Source organism: Megalopta genalis, chromosome 2 (assembly GCF_051020955.1).
Source record: "Megalopta genalis isolate 19385.01 chromosome 2, iyMegGena1_principal, whole genome shotgun sequence".
NCBI classification, from domain to species: domain Eukaryota; kingdom Metazoa; phylum Arthropoda; class Insecta; order Hymenoptera; family Halictidae; genus Megalopta; species Megalopta genalis.
Genome location: NC_135014.1, coordinates 39,450,082 through 39,469,538, shown reverse-complemented (window position 1 = coordinate 39,469,538; position 19,457 = coordinate 39,450,082). Strand labels below are relative to the sequence as shown.

Sequence of the window (19,457 nt, the reverse complement as noted above, 5' to 3'; positions counted from 1 at the left end):
AACATTTTATTTACTATATGCGAATAACAAATTACGGGCTCATTCAAACCAGTGTTGCTGTTGTTAGAAGATAAGTTAATAATATAAAGTGACGTTCCGAAGAAAATCGATGGTGTTACAAACCATGGTGTCGGCGGATTCAAACTCTTTCTCATGCAGAATGGTACCGCGCTTTGGACTTCCTACGGATGGCACAAAATATGCGGAAATTGGATTGGTATAATTTAAACGATCGTACTTCAGCGCTTCATATGTTGAACAGAATTTTTGTTTGTACTTCATCCACTCAAGAAATGCGATTTTTCGATGACGCAGGCTACATTTGCGCGATAGTGAAAGACTGGCTTCATATAATGTACCAATTGCGAACATCTCTAAGATATGGAGGAACGAATCAAGTTTATGGGATTTTCGAAAATACCATTACTGCGCATCAAGCTTTCAATGACGCGACATTACAAATCATCAATAACATTGTACGCAGACAAGGAGTTTTCGATAGAAAAGAATTTGAATCGTCCAGAGCTGCTAGGTGGTTCTTAACTTAAGCTTACATATATTCTCCCATAAATATATTTATATTTCAAGCTAGATATATACAGTGCAGAGCATTATATAATAGTAAAATATCGAAATGTTAGATATTGAAGCGACTAAACCGTTTGTGTGCATTACTGGTGTTAGTATGATGTATGAATGATCTTTTAATTCTAGTAGAACACTGATTCAAATATATAAAATAATTTCTTCTGAGAAAGTTCCATTGATAGAGTAACATCACACGATGCGGACACAGACTCATGTGTCAAATTGATAGAACGACTTACATTATTCACTGAGTACTGTTAAAACGATACACTTTTTTTTCTTTTCAAGAACCTCCTTTTCAATGGTAACAAGGCAAGCTTGTTTAATGGGTCTTCGATGGGTTCCGCTTCTGCTAATGAGTTTTGTCTGTCTTGTTTTGACTTTATTGTATATGGTACACAAGTTTCTATATCTATATTTGGAACCTTGATAAATTTGATGGTTTTCGGGGCCTGTTTTTCTGGCATAGATTCTCCATTAGGTCCTTTACTCAATGAGATGTCTTCGCAGTTCTCAGTATTGTCAAATTTGTTTGCGTGTCGTTGAAAGGCAATGTCGGCAGCTTGCAGAGTGTTCTTAGCTTTCTCAATCTCAGCGTTTAAGTCAATAACATCAAATATGCGATCCTGAAAAATGGCGTTTTGTAGTAATGCAAATAGAAAATTATCAGAGATTTGGTTTCTCTGGAATGTTTGGCAATATATATTTGTATGTTTGTGGAATGAATCACAGTTCTTTTATTTTTATTGTATTCAATTTTTGTAGTAGACATATTGATTTTGTCTTCTCAATAAAATTTCTCTTTAAGTAAAAGAAAATTTAATGAATGAAGAAAACGAAGAAGAAATGCTTTGTTCAAACTTTTTAATTAATATTCTTTTCTAATTAGAAATGTGTTTACAATTAGTATAAAAAATTAGTATAAAGATAAATGACTGTTATAAAGCAATAAGAACCTATTTTTATGGAAATTGCTTTCCTTAAAAATGTCTTCTGTAATTACGATTACTACTACGATTACTATTCCAAGAATATTTTTAAATTTTATACTTTTATGTTTTTTTAAATTCGATTTTTATAACTCGGTATTAAAGCTTTTTTAATATAATAAATGGATTATTAATTTATAACAAGTATCTGCTGAATTCTGAAGAAACATTTTGCTTTCCGATTGAGTGCAAAATTAGTTTAAGCATCCTTTTTTTCTCAATCCATCAAAGTTCTAATTTGTCTATAAAAAAAGTTAATACTTTTGGATTCGCTAAACGAGAGTAATGAACATAAACGGCTCTGCCGGATGAACATTATAATTTTGAACTATGATCAGACATGGGCTTTATGTCGCGTCCAGATCTTAGTTCAGAATTATTATCAAAATTGACATGTAACCTGCATGTCTCTTCGTTTGCGTCTCAAGTCAGCCAAATCATCAGCGAAAGCGGCGGCGGCACGTTCTTTGTAACGCCGTTGAGAAACTACAAAATCATTCTCAAAGTCATCATCGTATCCTCGATCGTACATGTAGTCCATGCCATCGTAAAAGCAGTTACGATTTCCTGCTAGATCACGGGAACCTAAAATGAAGAATAAGATCAGTTATAGGAACTGTGTTAATCAACATGACATGTGTTAGACTTGAGTTAATTGTAAGTATAAAAGTCACTTAAATGTATTTAGAAACTTGTTCTTGAACAAAATTGAACATTGTTACGCGATAATTCAAGTAATTATTATTGGTGTCAGATTCGTTGTAACAATAAATACGTTTTAATAAATGGCATGTACTCGAAAGTATTGGATCATTTATTATTCTTTCATTTTATGATGAAAAATGGGATTTGATCATATTGGCCATTTCTTATCTTTCTTTTTGTCTATATTATTCTGTTTTGGTAATTTCACGGACAGATTGAAATCTCTATTTCAATATGTAAAAATATTATCACAATTTTTAAACTAGTTTACGATCATTACTAATGTGAAGGATTATTCGAAAATTTCCTAAATCAGTAATATTGATTTCGTATCTCTTCATTGTGAACAATAACATTTCATTGTAACGCCAATAAAAACTAACACAAATATAAAACAGTCGTTGTGTTGTGTAATATTTAAAATTTAAACATACACGCTTTTGTAAGTTGCAAACTCACTAGAATATCGAATTAACATTAATAATTTTTGATATGCGAACTTGAATTACTCTCCTGTTTCATTCTTTTGTTTCCACAACTAGTTGCTATTTTAATGTGTGCACAATTCTATTTAACTAATTTTCTTAGATAAATTTTACCCTTATTATTACCTATGACAGTCAATAGTGATGTAAAATACACATGCAGCCTGTGATAGATTATCCTAATCATATTCGCTAAAAGAATGTATAATCAGAAACTTTTCATTCTTTAATGCTTTACTTTCGCTGCTGCCAATTTTTATGAACATTGATCTTGACACTTAGTTACAAATAAATAAATAAACGATTCATTGTTAAAAGATGAAGTATTATCGAATTCAAATTTCGTAAAACCTAAAGGAAAATATTTAGTAGCAGGGTATTTCATGAAATAATAGAATATTTTAACATTTCAATTAGTTAAAGCGTAACTTAATCTCTTTCACTGTATAGACATAGAATCGACGATAGTTAATCTGAGAAGAGAATTTAGCCAACACAAAAAATTGGACATGAAACCTAACAATGTATGCAAGGAACGTGTTTTTCAAAAAATTATTTCTAATGATGAGACGTAACTTTTCGTTTTTCCATTTCTTTTATAATCGCACGAAATAAACTAATACTTTAAAAACATCGCATAGCAAAATTTTGGTAACCACTGTAATACAAATAACGTTTTTCTTCATTTTGTAAATATTCTTCCATAAAGCACGATTGTAGAGAATTAATCGAAATATAAATATATTTTCTGCTAAATAAATCATCCAAAACTTTTGATTAGTGTTACAATATACCAATAATTACAAAAATGTATTATATCGAAACCATAAAACAGGGAAAAGAAAGTCGAAAAAATGGCGTTGCATACAAGCAGAACATTATCTTGCATAAAACTTTCTTGCACATGCACGATATGTTTCGCAAACGTTGTATTTGACAATAGGACAAAGTGTTTTAATTAATTAGTTGTGAAAGTATGATGTATACTTAAGCTATATTGAAAGCGAAATCGTTTAGTCGTTGAGTAGAGTGAAATAGAGATACATACAATGTCAGGAAAACCATCGCTGACCACGAATCCAGTCGATAAAAGGAATACATAGTGGATATAGAGTAATTGTCTATGTAACTTTAATGTAATTAGTATATATATGTATACATATTTATTTGACACGTAATCACTGAAAAAAGTATGTATATACGGACTTAACGATGTATTAAATGGAATTTACATTTTGTATCTTTTATAGATTAGGAACTGTTTGCAGAACTATGTAAATACAAAACATATACATCCGTTTTACATCCGTAAAACTGTCGAATTTTGTGTTTTTCTGATCTGGTACTCTAGTTTCATATGTGTACAAATTGTCTACGAACGTCGCGGAGGACTATAGTTTGAATAAAACGAAGCAGATCCTTCAATTCTGCTCGAAACATATTACGTTGTAAGAAGAGATTCCTAATTAAGTCATACGTCTACGGCGATTAAACGCAACGACCATCCTGAATAATAAATATGCAATTAATTAAATATTTATATTTGTTTCTGTTTTAATAATACTCATATTTTAATAGCGCACAGTGTATGTATACGACTAGGAATTGTATTCAAGCTCTTCTGGGTATAAAATGAGCAACAATCGTGTGAAATCAGATTTTTGTATCACATTACTGATGTATTTCCGTTACATGAAACAATCTTATACAAATATTTGTGTCATCATGCTCACATCCTAACTATTTGCTTCTGACAACAGATATCGATTGTTGATGATAAAAAATTCAATGATCGGATATTGATATTATATAATGTAGAAATATTGAATCATCACTTAAATAACATGAACTTCTCGAAACATCAAGATAAGTCGAATGAAATCTCGGATTTTTATGGATCATCGTTTATAAACGTGCAAGCTAGATACAATACCGGGCAGAAAATACCGATTTGTTGATTCTGTTGAATATTATTGTTACTTTACACAAACCAGATACTACTGAAACCATTACTTCGACACTAACCCCAGTGGAAGTTGCATCAATGAATTTCGAAACTTTGAATTACTGATTTTTCATATCTTTAATATTTTTACTTCGAATGATTGATATCAGTAACGAAGGTTGGGTTGCATCAAGTCCTATAGAAATTCTTTTACGTGTTTTATCATAATAACGAATCAAAGTTAACTCTTCCGGTAAATTTCATAAATCCAAATATTATTTGGACATGACACTGCCGTCATAGCTTATGCTTCCATCACAGTGGACAACTATCAATAAGAATCGCTGACAACACTCATATATTTATCAAAGCTGTGACTAGATATTTCTATCAAAATGTAAAATACCGGTACTATGCCGGTGTTACACCTGTATTTTTCGGTTGTACCTTCAAAACGCTTATAGAAATCGAAATCCGATAATACCGGTATATCGTCACATCGCTATTGTAAATACCTGTATAGAAATTGGTTTCCTTACTTCATTATAATATCGAAAGTATTTTTAGCCATAGATTTAGTACTAACATACTTTTATGATCGACGTTACATTATCAAATACCGAAACTAATGTGCAATACCAGAATTGCTATGAAACCGAAGTAAAAATAATTAACAGCACGTTTATGGTAATATACTGTACGATGGTCATATACTAATATACCAATTGGTAATACTATTATTATGGTAATATATTAATACGATATTACAATTTATGATAATTGTTATATCGTATACGTATAACATTGTCGATCGGTATCTCTGCGGCTGCTAAACCTCGACAAGAACAAACGTTGCATATACCACCAAACATCTCATATACCACCATCCTCCTAGTCTGAAATGCCAGATTGCTTATTCTCGCGTTCGCTCGTTCTTGTTAGTATTTGTTTTTGTAGCCTACATGTACAGACGTATCTAGAAATTTTGTTTCCTGCAAAACACTCTCTCGTGTGTTTATGAAGGGACTCGTGAACCTGTATGTGACAAACTTTCTACCGCGAAGGTACCGAGACAATTATCTTCAGTCCCTGGCTGTGACATAAGCGTAAGTTTCGATGCATGTTTGATTCATTGGAGCTTTTGATTGAAGGCACACAACCTTCATTACTCACCTTCTCCGTGATGCAGTGTAACTTCCACGAACAGATTCAAAGAGGTTTCCATGAAGTATCAATAACATTAGCAAAGTATTTGTCAAGCATTGCGAGGATGTTTAAAAGGCGACGTGTTTTTCCGAACGTTCGCGAATTGCGACCTTCTTACTAAGGATAGAAGATTGCTGCTGAAGGCTTTCGTTTTCGGCGGCGGTTTCGTTGATCATTGCCCTAAGCGCTGCGGCTCTGCGCTCTCTTTTCGCTTGTCTCTCCGAAAGTTCCTCCATCTCGGACTCCAAGTCGTTCAGGCGAGCCTTGGTGATTTTGGCTCTGGTCGCAGCTGCGCTGGCCAGCGTGTCGTCCTCGTTGCTCAACTTCGACCACTTCAGCAGTGCTGGCTTAGTCTCGACCGCGAGATCGACGTCCTCGAGAATCTTGGATCGCCTTTTGAAGTTAGCCTCCGCGTCTTCGATCGCCGATTTCATCTCTGACTTCAGGTCTCTCTTTGCGAACATGCCGTTGTCCAGGATGTCCTGGTCCTGGCGCAAACGTCGCAACGGTTTTCCCAGCGCGGATTCCACTTCTTCGTCGAGGCCGATTGTAGCTAATTTCGCTTTGAGATGTTGTGTGGTCGCGGTTACGTCGTTGACGAAATTTTCAGCAAGTCGACGCCGACTGCGTTGCCCACGGCTGTCGTAGACGATCTCCTCATTCTCAGGGAACAGGGGGTCGCTGGAGGAGAGCGGTAACTGTGGATTACGGATCAGAGGGTCTATCTCGAGGTCAAGGTCACGGCTGAAGGGATTGGACCGAGGACCAGAGAGGTCACGCGAGCCTGTAAAAACCGACACCTCAAGATGTTTACAATGTTAAACGATTGCGTTTGGGCTCTAAATGATACGTAAAAATTCTTATCTGTGGGAGTAGCAGTGATGTAAGCTTTCTTTCGCACCAATCTTGCATTCGAATGATAAATGGGCTATAGTAATATTACATATTACTATATATAATTTACTGCACAATCTTAAAGGCACTTGTACGTAAAATTTGAATTTGTTAAAAAATTTTTATTTGTAGTTATTAATTGATTGAAATTGAAATTTTTTAACAAACGCACTATTTTAAAGCGACTTTATACTGTTATGTAACGGTTTGCTTATGATATTTATCATGCGTGAACTTTTACGTGTCTCTGCCAAATTCGGGTTTGTAGAACTAAAATATGTAAATCCGATGAATTCGGCGCGTAAAGAATTCGAAATTGATTGTGTTTTGACTATTATCTGTTTGTTTGTTACTGTGACGAAATTTTGTTTCTTTTTATCACATATTTCTTACATCTCTATCGTTTTGTTGTTTGAAATTCTCGTTAAGCAAAATATAATTAATTCTTGATTGATTGATGTCTCAAAGTAGTATGTTGATCCTACTGGAATGATTTTTCGGTAGTCAACGTCACTCCTATAAATGATATTTCAGAATGATTCTTCTTTACAGCGACTACTTTCTTTACTCACAACGAAGCTCTGATGATAGTAGTACATTGTGCAACCTAAATATGATAAAATGCTTATTTGTGAACAACAAAATTTCTACCATAATCATTATACGGCTTGACTTTGTTCACTTCGATTCTTAATGCAGTTTTCATAAAAAGAGATCGTTTCATCTATGCAATGCCTGATGGATATTTCTCACAACTTCTGCGCATCATAATTTGTATTACATAAATGCTTCCTATTTAAGAAAAAACTTATATATATATTCCAATGATGACTTATTCAATCTTTGCTTTCAATATTTATATCAAATAGTGAGCAGGACATGATCTGAATGATCTAAAATTAATTATTAAGATGCTGTTAAAATTGAAATGATGTATTACTGACTGTTTTGGATGGTACTTATAGGTTAGGCATAATTTCAAGAAGATAAAGCGAACGTTGTAAAATATGAGATAAATAAAATTTTGCTATTTTTTATCCATTAAAATAATAATTTTAATATTCCAAATTACGCTTAAAGAAGTAAAATGAATGAATCTGCATGATTTAATAATTTATATGAATATAACCAGAAGCATATGTATAACCCTATTTATGACTTGTTACTGTTCAGTTCTATTGTGCTTGTTACACCGTTGATTATTTTGACTGCTGCTTCTTTCATAATAACTTCTTATATTGAGGAAACTAACATTAATACATACTATCCTATTTGAGATATAATACTCGTATATCGTCCTATCGCGGATCATACTCGTTCTATCTATTTGTCCTAATAAATTTTGATCAGCAGATATGTAAATAGATTTTTGAAACAATAACAACAATCCTTCTTGATTAAAAGCATTAGAGCGTATGGACTGTAAAAGTATAAACTGTTTTCTCAAATCTTCAAACAAAGCTCTTTGGGTGTAATGAATAAATAAAATTCGTACTTCATATAAATAGGTCAATATAACGCATAAAAGTTAAACAAGAAAATTTATAATTTAGTCAATAGTGTCTGGATAACGTAACTGATAATTTGGCAAATTTGAATGTATTCTTTTTAGTTATGTTCCTATTATTTGATCTTTTCCTTATTCTGTTACTTCTTTATTAGATAACTTATACCAGTGATTGCGATAAAATTGATAAATATCGTAACAGCGCATATATGCAGCTGTTAACAAGCTAAACACGATACATGGTCGATCACTCATTTTGATGCTCTATAAAGAATATGGAATTTGAACGAACTTAAGAAAAAGACAAGAATCGCTGGAAAGTTTTTTTACATACGAGTGCCCTTAATATATTAATAGACAGACTATTCAAAGTTCGAACGACTAAGTACAAAATAGCCAAACACATACTTATGTATGCATTCCATACAATAAATTGTCACAATAAGAATTTGGCTGACAAGGGTAGAGATAATAATGCGGTAATGAATCAGATGACGTGAATAATGAATGACGGGTCTACACCACACAAACGTTATCATATTTGTCACGGGATACAATAAATTATTAGACGGTTCTGTTTCATGTTGCGGTTTTATTTTTGTCTCGTTACGTATTTTGAAGTTTTTTGTATGACGGTTGTTTGCGGTAATAAAAGTTTTTCTGCTGGCTGTGTGACAGTAGATTCAAGAAACAATACATTCAATTCCTTTCACATCACGATCTGGATCGAACATGCCACTCACGAGATGTCAAAGAAGTCGAAAATACTTCAGTGTCCTCGGATTTTCGAAAGTTACTCAACTACGTTTAGTTTGAAAAGGGGGAATAGATGGGATAAAGACGTTCACCGCTTAAAACCATTTTGGAAAACGACTGAAGATGTTACCGATGTCGTTTCGGCTGGCCGCGATCTCGTCGGCTAACGAAGTTCTGGGTTCAGGGAAGAGTGGACGTCCGCTGTACTTCCGGTCTAGGTGATCAACCATCGGTTTATAATACGATTCTCCTTTATCGTAGTTGCAACCGTAGACTCGCGTACGCGGCCTGCTGAGAATTGGTCTTGCCATCTTGACAAAAGTGCTTGACTGCCACCTGAAACGGCAATAATTCGTCGGAAATATTATGAAGCTGCCTAATCCTAAGCTGGCTCGAGAATATCGATCTCAAAAATGTTATCCCAAAAAATTACTTCGTAACAAAACGTTGTTACCTTCGGTCAGAACTAGAGAATATATAGTATGTCCAAAAAATGTCACAAGTCTTTTAAAAGGGCCAATTCTTATGTCATTTGAAGCAACTTTTTCCTCAGCGAAAATATTCTCCGCGGCTTTGTTAACGAGTTATTAACGAAAAACACGGACCAATCAAAATGCGACATCTCAACACAGTATTGGCTGCGACAGCAGGACATCAGTTGTACTCGCTCTCTGATTGGTCTGAATTTTTCCCGAATAACTCGTCAACAAAAAGAAAACAGTTAGGTAAAGAAAGACGTTACTTCAAATTACCTCAAGAATTATCTTTTCCCAGGGCTTGAAACGTTATTGGGACACTCTGTAAACAGTTTTGTTGCATACAACGATTTTTGGGATATTACAAATAAGTTTTATCATATATTTAGGTATTTTCGAAATTTTCGAATAATATTTAAAATGCTTATTTTGCTAGCAAATTCTGCAAGTATTGAATATTTGTGGAGATTTTGTGCAAGTATTTTATTGAGATTCAACTGAAATATTTACAAAGATGTGCACACAGTTATGAAAAAATTAATTTAACATTATTTAATTTAAAAAGTAATCTACTTTTTACATTTAAAAGATATAATTATGTTGATCGTTAATTTAAACAACAATTGTACATATGATGATACTCTCAAATAGTATCTATCTACACACATATGTAGATAATTATACGTTATTTTAAAAACTCTATTTCAAATTTCTTCCATTTTCACTTTTAGCTATTACAGCTAGAACTAGTCTATTCCAAAAATTACAGCGGATAGCCATCGTCTAGTATGCATGCATACTAATGCCAAAAAATTTCCGAGCTGAAATTTAAATCACTTTTTAAGCATGTTAATGTCAGTAATTATAAATTATTGTATCTAGTTTACTGTAAAGAGATGCATTGTCTGTAAGAATGATATAATCTTTGAAACTAATTTTTACAGTTTTACTATATACTATGTGTGTAGTAATTAAATGACCGTAATTTTTTTATCAATAAAAAAGAAAAAGTAGTATTTTTTAAATCGTCGTATCGTACGAAAGCGTACGAAAAGCGATATTTCGACTAACATAAGAACAAAAACTATATATATGCAATAGCACTAGTAATAGTACTATATACTATATTGTCATATTTCGGAGCTGTAATTTGTATTATCGTAATTAATAGAAAAGGCTGAAATATAATATCTTTTTACATCTGTAACATTAATTGTCTGTCTCCAACAAAAAAGCATAACAAAGTTGTCATACTATGACATGCATTTTAGCAAAATTGAATTACGTTTTATAATAGTTTTATTGCAACAGGAATGGTGTAAGTACATCTGAATTTATTCTATTAAATTAAACATTGGCAAAAAAAAGATAAAATCGTTTTGCTATGACAAAAAGTGAATAACTTATTTACAGTTTAAACAAAAGCAAGTATTATTTTCCACTTTGTACAATTTCTTTTTTATGCAATCCTGATATTGAAGGCCTGAAAACCATGTATTGTTGTTTTACACAATGTTTCTCAAGAATTTAGAAACTATGTAAAACCTAACATATGTATTAACAGTATTTTATTTGTTAAATGAACCGTATATTTGAAGGCATGAATGAAAACGAAAATAAATACTTATTAGAGTGAAATAGTATGAGGTATTAATGTTTCTGAACATTTTGTAATTTAATATAGTTACGCAGTAAAGCGTCTCAGGTTGATGATAATCAAAGTCTCAAGAAGATCGTACTATAACAACGAGAATGTTATACATTTCTTTTAAATCGAAAGAAAATATGATTTTAGTACCAATAAAATTTTTGAATGAAAGTAAACACGAAGAAAGAAACATACAAGAAAGAAAAATAGTCTCGTTCCATTAGGGAAATTATGAAGCACCACGAAGTGCTAATCAACGCAGCTATAAAAGAAATCGTAGAACAAGGGGTTAAACTACTATAGATGGTATAAATAATAGTATGATGCTTGCATGAAATGATTTTCAGTTCGAAAACCGACTGATAGTCTAGAATGAAGTGATCATCTAATGTAACGATTTAAACAGATTAAAAATGCGAAATATAATTTTTATGTGCTGTGCATATTTGAAAAGTGTCTCTAAATATTTAATTGGATTTATAAGAAATCACGTAGCAATGGAAAAAATGGAGTCGTCATTGTTTCCAAATGAAATAACGTTACTAAATGTTAATTGTTGCATTTTTGTTCACAGTAATATTTTGATTTTATACGAGAAGTTGTTCACTGTGAAACACCAATGTATTCACTATACATATAATGATAATATTAGATTGCCGGCGTTTTGTAAAATCCTATTTATAGATGTTCGGCATTACACGTGCCGTCAACCGAACTCAGCTTTTGAGAAAATACTACATTAAGTCGTACTGAATGATCTTGGCTGAAACTTGTTCCAACGGATTTCGTACGGTTTTATTAACGAAATATAAGTTCTCAAATTTGAAGCTATTTCTCTAAAGCAATTTGTCAATATATGTATAATAATGCCACTTTTTGAAATATTTTTGATCTTAAATACAGCAGAAATTTTGTAATTGAAGAACTTTGTGTAATAATATGTTGTTACTCGATGACAATACCGTACCAGATACTCAAATTATTTCAATTGAAGTAATCCACATTATTTTTGTATACAATGTATACTTATTATTTGTTAGTATACAATTTTATTCATGTTAATGTGCATTTCTAATTTTGTATGTATCGTGAAATTAACCATGATTTACATTATTATGATGGATCACTGTAAGCGAAATTGAATTCAAGTATACATTATTTTATTATTAAGGAATGCTACTTTATTCAATTATCCTGATGTTTTGTAGTGTTAAAGTAAGGAATGTCTATTGATTTTATATTTTAATAAAATGAGATACATTCATCCGAAGGTTACTACTCCATAGTATAAAAATTCGTGTTAATATTTTTTAATGTGACAAAGTTTTAGTGTTCCATGAAAGATGTAAATCGTTAAATGTTTTTCTCTTTGTTGCTAATAATTTTAATTGTTAGTGATATTAGAAACTTGTATATAACAAGGAAACACAACGTTTCGTTATATTAATAGACAAATTATACTGAAACGAAAGTAATGCAATTATATTGTGCTAATCAGAAAATGATAATTCTAATGTTTATGTTATCATATAGTTAACATTGGAGCTACCGAAACTAGTTTAGATAAATAATGTCTGCATTTATCGAAAACTTCCGTAATTTTGTTGTTATATACATGTGAATAATAATAATTTCTTATGAAAGCATCTCTATAATTGAAATAATTGTGAAATACAAAATTTGAAACCAGTTATTTTGGCGGATTACTTAATTTCACAATAGAAAACTTATTGTCAAAGTTTTAGAACATTTTTAATCTCTTACAAATAAAATAATAATAAAAGCAATTGAAAGCTTTCCTTAATGCATTATAATGTCACAATAGCTAAATACAAGAAATGTAATTATTTGATTTCAATATTTTCTTCACTTATGAAGAAATATTGTACATCAAATTCCCAAATATTATTTATTAGTAAGTGCTCAATCTGTATAATTAAAAACAAATGTTGTCAATGTTGACGTATCAAAAATCATTAGCTAAATAAAAGTATGTGTTGAATTAAATATTAGTGAATTCATAAAAAAGAAGAGTCTCCGTCATAGTCGTCTAAACCTCGAGAATAATTTAAATTCAACATAAAATATAAGAATATAAAAATGTTTTACAAAATATAATTTAACATAAGACCATGTTAATAGCAAACCTATAATTCTATATAAATGTTTTTTGTTTAAATAAAATTGTACGTTATTTTATTTTAAAAAATATAGTCGCATTCAATGTAAAAAAATTTAAGTCAATATTTGTTGCGATTTCAGAAAGATCAGTTTGCACAAAGCTGTACACTGTTATAAAAAAAATTATATTGAAAATCTAGAATGAAAATAAATCAAGATCATTAAACTATAGACATTATTAATGTATGCAATATTTAGTAATATTTCCTACTGCACGCAAATTAACTAAATGCTATTTCATAATGTTGAATAAGATGAATACGACAAATGTTTTCACTTACTTACACATTCATTTAGATTATAAATTAATTCATTGACACGAATTATTAGAGATATAAAATATATAATTATATATAATTTCTTGCTCAGTTTTGGTTCGCAATTCCCTCATTATTATACAATGTATTCTGAAAATATCTCAATTCCTCGGAGAAAAATAAGAATCGTCAAATACTGTGTATATTCTCCAACTAATTGTTACGCTACAATTACTATACGTAATTTTTGGCAGACCATAGCGCGCGTATAATGTCCTTATTCCGGGTAAAAATAAAATACGGTAATGCGATAGCGTCGATAGCTTAAGATAGCGCAATTTTCGAACAGCGGGTATAGATATAATACTGTATGATTCACTTAACTTGACGACACTAAAATTGCTTATAAATGGTTCGTTCTATTCTCGGTGAAACACATATAGTAACTTCTTGGTGGCCTCTCAACTGGCCTGGTAAACGATACATGTGTTAATTAAAAGCTGTCAAAGGTACATTTCGCGGAAAACTGTCCACCATTTGCAGAACTGACAGTTAGTGTTAGAGTCAAAGTGATTCTACCAAATTCCGTCTTGTAATTCATGATGTGAAGTATCAGCTTATATTTATTGCGAATAAAATGTTTGAATTTACTGTGTGGATTTATAACAAGAATGTGTAGGTGTCATTTAGAGCAGCAGCAGGCAGATTAACAGTGTTTACCAATGTCAGTGTATTAGTTCTATCTTATTTCAGTACTTGCATTGGTATACAAAATTTGTACTTTGCATGTCGCTCTACAGTCTAGTTTGAATAAACAAAACTTTAACAAAGGGTTCTTAAATGTTTTTCACGTTACTATGGTATAGTTAAGTTTACTGTCACACGACGAGATGTTTCATAGTCAGGCAAAAGACGAGATAGATTCGTTCCGTTCTATCACAAAAATCTGTTCGTATTGTCTGTGCAATTTTAAATTGAATCCTCATGAAAAAAATCATATTTACTTATAAGAATGAAACAGCATATTTAAAAAATAATGTTTCTCTGTATTATTCTTGCATATTCAGTTCTTAAAAGCAATTTTAGCCCTTCGAATAAATATTTGAACATAATATCATATAATTATTTCAATTATTTGAAAAATGTGGGAAAAGATCAAACAGTAAATAAGAAGCAAGAAAAAAATTCGTTGTAATATTTGCAGTAAAAGTGAGCATGCAAATTGTTGTTAAAAGTCGTGTAAATTATATCGAGAGAATATGTATATTTATATCGTAAATCCCTGCGGATATAAATTTCAATCACTATTGTTAGATTTACTTCTCCCTAAAATCAAGCCTTGCTAAAGCCTATTAATTACTTCCCGAGTGTTCGCGTATATATTGTTAACGAGTAAAAGTCGCAAATAGGTTTACTTTAACAAAAATAGATGAAACGTGGAGATAATTGCAAGATTGCTGCATTGCATTGCACAAGGAGATCGATGATTCAATTCGTTTATTTTAACTAGGCTAATTCTCTAAAATTGTTAAAGGTGTACGCTGATCTCTATAATAGTGATGATCAGACTTCGGATTTTGCACATTTATAGCAAAAGTGGACACGTGAAATTTAAATAGTGCGAAGATTGAAAGAAACCAAGAACGTTGATGTGTACATTAATTTCAACTTATTAAGGTTATTTAAAGAATGTCTTGCAATTGAAACAGGTGATTATTATTTTGCATAAAGATCCGCAATCTAAATTTAATAATTTCAGTATAATTTTCTAATACCTTTCCTAATAATATTCTAATAAAGTATTTTTGCATCGGATTCAATGACATTTTTATAGAAGCTTTGTACTCCATCATGTATTATACTTTCTCGCGTAAATATAAATCGAGCACTAAAAAAGACATTTTTTAAATCAATACTCAATTTTTATAAATATCAAATTTCAGAAACGATAAATGCCATTCGCGACGTTATTTGATAGGATAATAAATTTTAGAAAGTATTGAATAACCTTCGTCATATCGTATCACCGTACACATCAATTTTCTATGTTATACCGTCACCATTAACTACTCTCAAATTATTAGCGACAACATGTGCACAATTGTATCTTCACGTACGAACATCGAGAGGTATTAAAGTACTCATTTATCTTGTTCGCAGTGTAAACAATCTAATTGTCCGTGCTGGATACTTCTCACAGTGGACCGCTACTCTAAATACAGCAAAATTTCTACATCGATCGACGTCATACGACGCGAACAGTTTGATACGTTGACACTAGTTACTTAAAAATGTCCACGTTTTTATTCTGTGGCGTTTAAAAGGGCCTAAATAAAATTAATGCAGAGCCCCAGATACCTCCATCTGGTCTCGCTTTCGGGACTCTACTATGAGTAACCAGCAAACTGGAACGAGCAACTACATGTTGCTCAAAAATAGACTATGTCTAATTTGGTGTCCGTGAACTGAACTGGCACACACCACACTCGAGTCCCGGACAACCGCCTCCGATTACGAGCTACATCTATGTACGTCGTAGCCTATTGTGATCTTCCCAGAATCGCGTCTTATCAATTTGCTTTCTTCAAATTACCCGGAACTTGAGATCGTATCTTCTCGATCGAACGGGTAACGCTTCCATCGCACACGATTCTTAATAATAATTTGAGATGAAGTGTGATGGTAATTTAACGTCTTTTTGTTTTATGCAGTATCTATTATTCTTCTGGCAAACAGTGTAACATAAAATACCTGAGTGCTCAATATATCAAAAGTAAGTGCAGAGAGAAGTGATTAATAGACTGCAGACTTTATGCCCTTATAACATTCTTGACTGGGTATTGTGTGAGTATCTCTCATTATCAGTAAGAGATGCTGACGGGATTATTCATCGAAATGTGAATTCTAATATATATAATGTATAAAAAATATGTTATAAAATAAAACGATACGACGAAAGTATCGATTATGTTAACATGACGATCGAGATATTGCTTGCAATATTTTGACAGGATATTTCCACTGAACTTTCGTCTCTAAATATTTTATTCAAAAAAATATTGATTAGCTTCGTAGTTTAGTAAGTTAAACGAACTGATTAAATAATTAATAAGCAAATGATCGGTCGATTGTAATAAATGGATCTTTGCATAGAGACCATGCCGGAGGGAAAATTCATGTCTTCTCTTAAAGATTTCGAGGCATTGAGGTCAAATGCCATGAATACGTTACTAATGTTAATCACAATTTGTTTTTCACGAGTATGTAAAATCTAGTAACAAATATCTAAAAGAGAAGTTTCGCATTTCATTCGAAGACATGTTTCCAATCTGTCATAAATCTTCTTTTAATTAACCTTTCTTGTATATTTGTAACTTATAATTCTTTCATATTTTGCCAAGATCGAAAATATTCAAGAAATTTGAACAATTATGCTACAATCGGCGACACGAGTGAAATGTTATTGGTATCAGAGAGAAAGAAGCGATCGATAGAACAGAGTCAACTTTAGAAATAAAAAGAATTCTCTATCCGCATGCGAGGAACTATCGAAATAAACTATTCGCTATGTTTACGGTTTATGCAGCGTTGTGAAATTTTGCTTCACCATTTTCGGGTCCGGCATGCATATCGCGTGCATTAATAGGTAACTCGTCGCTCGCGCTTTCAAGACAGTTGAAATCACCGAGTTAAATTTAAAATTCTCCATCGACGTTTTCGTTTAGTAACAGAATCTACGATATTAGGGAAGAAAATCGTTCGCGGCCTGCCGTAAGTGAATATTAATTTAGCAAGGCTACGGTGAATTACTCATTAGTGCATTTAATACATTCCATTAAGTATCAAGTAAATGTCGTGTAGCGTTGCCCGCCGTTACTACTTCGTTACTACGAAGACCGCCATTTTCAGTTCCACCAGATCATTCATACGTGCGAATATATAAACAATTTCTAGCACCTGTTATAGCGTACGATCGGATTACTCGTTAATTGTATTTCGCATTTGATATCGCATACAGGCAAGCTGTTGTGCACGTTCGGCAAAGAATCTTCGAAATCGTGAGAAAATCGAGTTTCAGCAGAAGACGAAGGATGTATTATTAACCGCGAATGTGATTATTTGAAGCCCGATTTAAAAGCAACAATAAATATGAGCACACTGTCAGAGGACGTCGTTAACTCGTTGCGTAAGACACACCAAATTTAACTGGCAGACATAGCTTCGAACTGTTGATATCGGTTATAGAGTTACTTCGGCCAAAGTACTTCCTATTTTTACGACGACACCAAAGAATCTCCAATTTCAATAAGATGTTAGTTACCCCGTATTTTTTTGACAGCTTCCCGAAGTTCTCCCCAAAAAAATTTCTGTTAATCATCGTGTGCTGAAAACGTTCGAGGTGCTTTTTCATTTTTTTTTAATGTTCATTCACTGGCACTTAAACGTTACAAAATTATTCTCGTTAGCGTGATCGGTTAAATGTATCCTGAAACTAAGCACATAACTTTCCTCGGTTGTCAAAACGTGCACAGCGCGATTAAAGTGTTTGATTAGCACGGTGAACGGTAACTTCGAAACAATCAGAGACTCGAGAGTACGAAGAACGGAACCGGAAATGCATCGTGATTATTGTTTTCCGTTCTATCGTTAACAATATTAATGAAACGTATGTATGAACTGACTCGAGTATTCTCGTATTATTTTCCGTTGTTATCACCGTATAAATTTCGAAACGTTAGTCGGTAATCGATAAATATGTAGAACGTTAGAAAGGATTGTTATATAAAATTGTATGGATTAGGTAACGGAAGTGAATCCGGATTAGTAGAATGTCGAGAAATTGAAATATATGTACCTGAACTTACAAGATTTTCTTTTAGATGCTATTTCCTCGGAAGTAGCGGCACGACTCCCACAGACGTTGCAACGCAGGTTATTTCCCACTCCATTCGTGGTCTACCCCTTCTCCTTTGTGGTTGTTCGCACGTAAGGTGTAATTCCTACTGATTTGTTCATATGCGATGTCCGGGTCTTATGGGGTGAACTGTAGCGCACACAAATCACACTGCGCCTTTAGCACTCAATTTAGCCCTGCCGTTCTCGCCAATTATGGCTATCTGACATACGAAATATGAAAGTATAAAAATTCGATAGGGTTTTTAATACATTAGGGTTTTTAAGTACATTTATGGAGCAAATTTCTATTTAAAATTTCATTAAAAATTCAGTATAATTTGAAATTTCATTAAAAATTTCATTAAAAATTCATTATAATTGAAATTTATAGTGATAATTTATTACCATGTAAAATTTCTATTTAAATTTCTATTAAAAATATGTGAGGGATATCTATGAAATATATGATATTAAAAATATATTAAAAAATGTTAATATAAATTTATTGGAAATTGAAATTATAATAAATTCTGAATAGAAATTTGCTGCACAAATATATCTTTACAGTCCCAATAATGATCAATTCTAATATGAATTATAATTTGTTTCTTTGTTACCAATAATTGGTATACAGAGTTCATGGGTGACCCCAAGATAGTATTTCTATTTTAAAAGTATAATTATTAAAGTATTTACTACTTTATACACCAATTAAGAATGAAATTTCAATGGAGCATTTATCTAGGATTAAATTAACACAATTATTGGACTTTTTATTTGGAGTCTATCAATACCTTAGTATATCAGTTATTTTTGTGAAAATCATTATACCAATTAAGGATTGAATATGATGAGATTTAATAATATAAAAAGTACTTTAAATGCACAGGGTTGAACATAATATTGAAACAATGCAAAAGATCA

The 19,457-nt window shown here is 32.1% G+C and overlaps 1 protein-coding gene and 1 long non-coding RNA gene across 4 annotated transcripts in view; one reads left to right on the top strand and one right to left on the bottom strand.

Moving 5' to 3' along the window:
• LOC143258888 (uncharacterized) overlaps positions 1 to 19,457 on the top strand; it is a 186,985-nt gene that overhangs the window by 162,443 nt on the left and 5,085 nt on the right. The gene's annotated exons all lie outside the window — the stretch shown is intronic.
• Positions 560 to 18,657, bottom strand: LOC117219416 (uncharacterized). Of its 3 annotated transcripts, XM_033468570.2 has the most exons (4): positions 18,503 to 18,657; positions 9,206 to 9,411; positions 1,978 to 2,162; positions 560 to 1,214 (listed from the first exon to the last, which is right to left on the bottom strand). In XM_033468570.2, the coding sequence occupies exons 2-4, from the start codon at positions 9,384 to 9,386 to the stop codon at positions 846 to 848; spliced, it is 735 nt and encodes a 244-aa protein (XP_033324461.2). In that variant the 5' UTR covers positions 9,387 to 9,411; positions 18,503 to 18,657; the 3' UTR covers positions 560 to 845. The 3 variants fall into 3 exon arrangements, with proteins under 3 accessions (XP_033324461.2, XP_033324459.1, XP_033324460.1); XM_033468568.2 differs by lacking the exons at positions 560 to 1,214; positions 1,978 to 2,162 and adding an exon at positions 4,421 to 6,702; XM_033468569.2 differs by lacking the exons at positions 560 to 1,214; positions 1,978 to 2,162 and adding an exon at positions 4,421 to 6,702 and having other exon boundaries at positions 18,493 to 18,630.

Bases quoted from the DNA above. Each gene is read 5' to 3' on its own strand.
- LOC117219416 (XM_033468568.2), bottom strand. From the start codon at position 9,386: ATGGCAAGACCAATTCTCAGCAGGCCGCGTACGCGAGTCTACGGTTGC. The intron at 6,703-9,205 runs GTAACATCTTCA...CGGTTTTTACAG, and splicing joins GGCCAGCCGAAACGACATCG to GCTCGCGTGACCTCTCTGGT.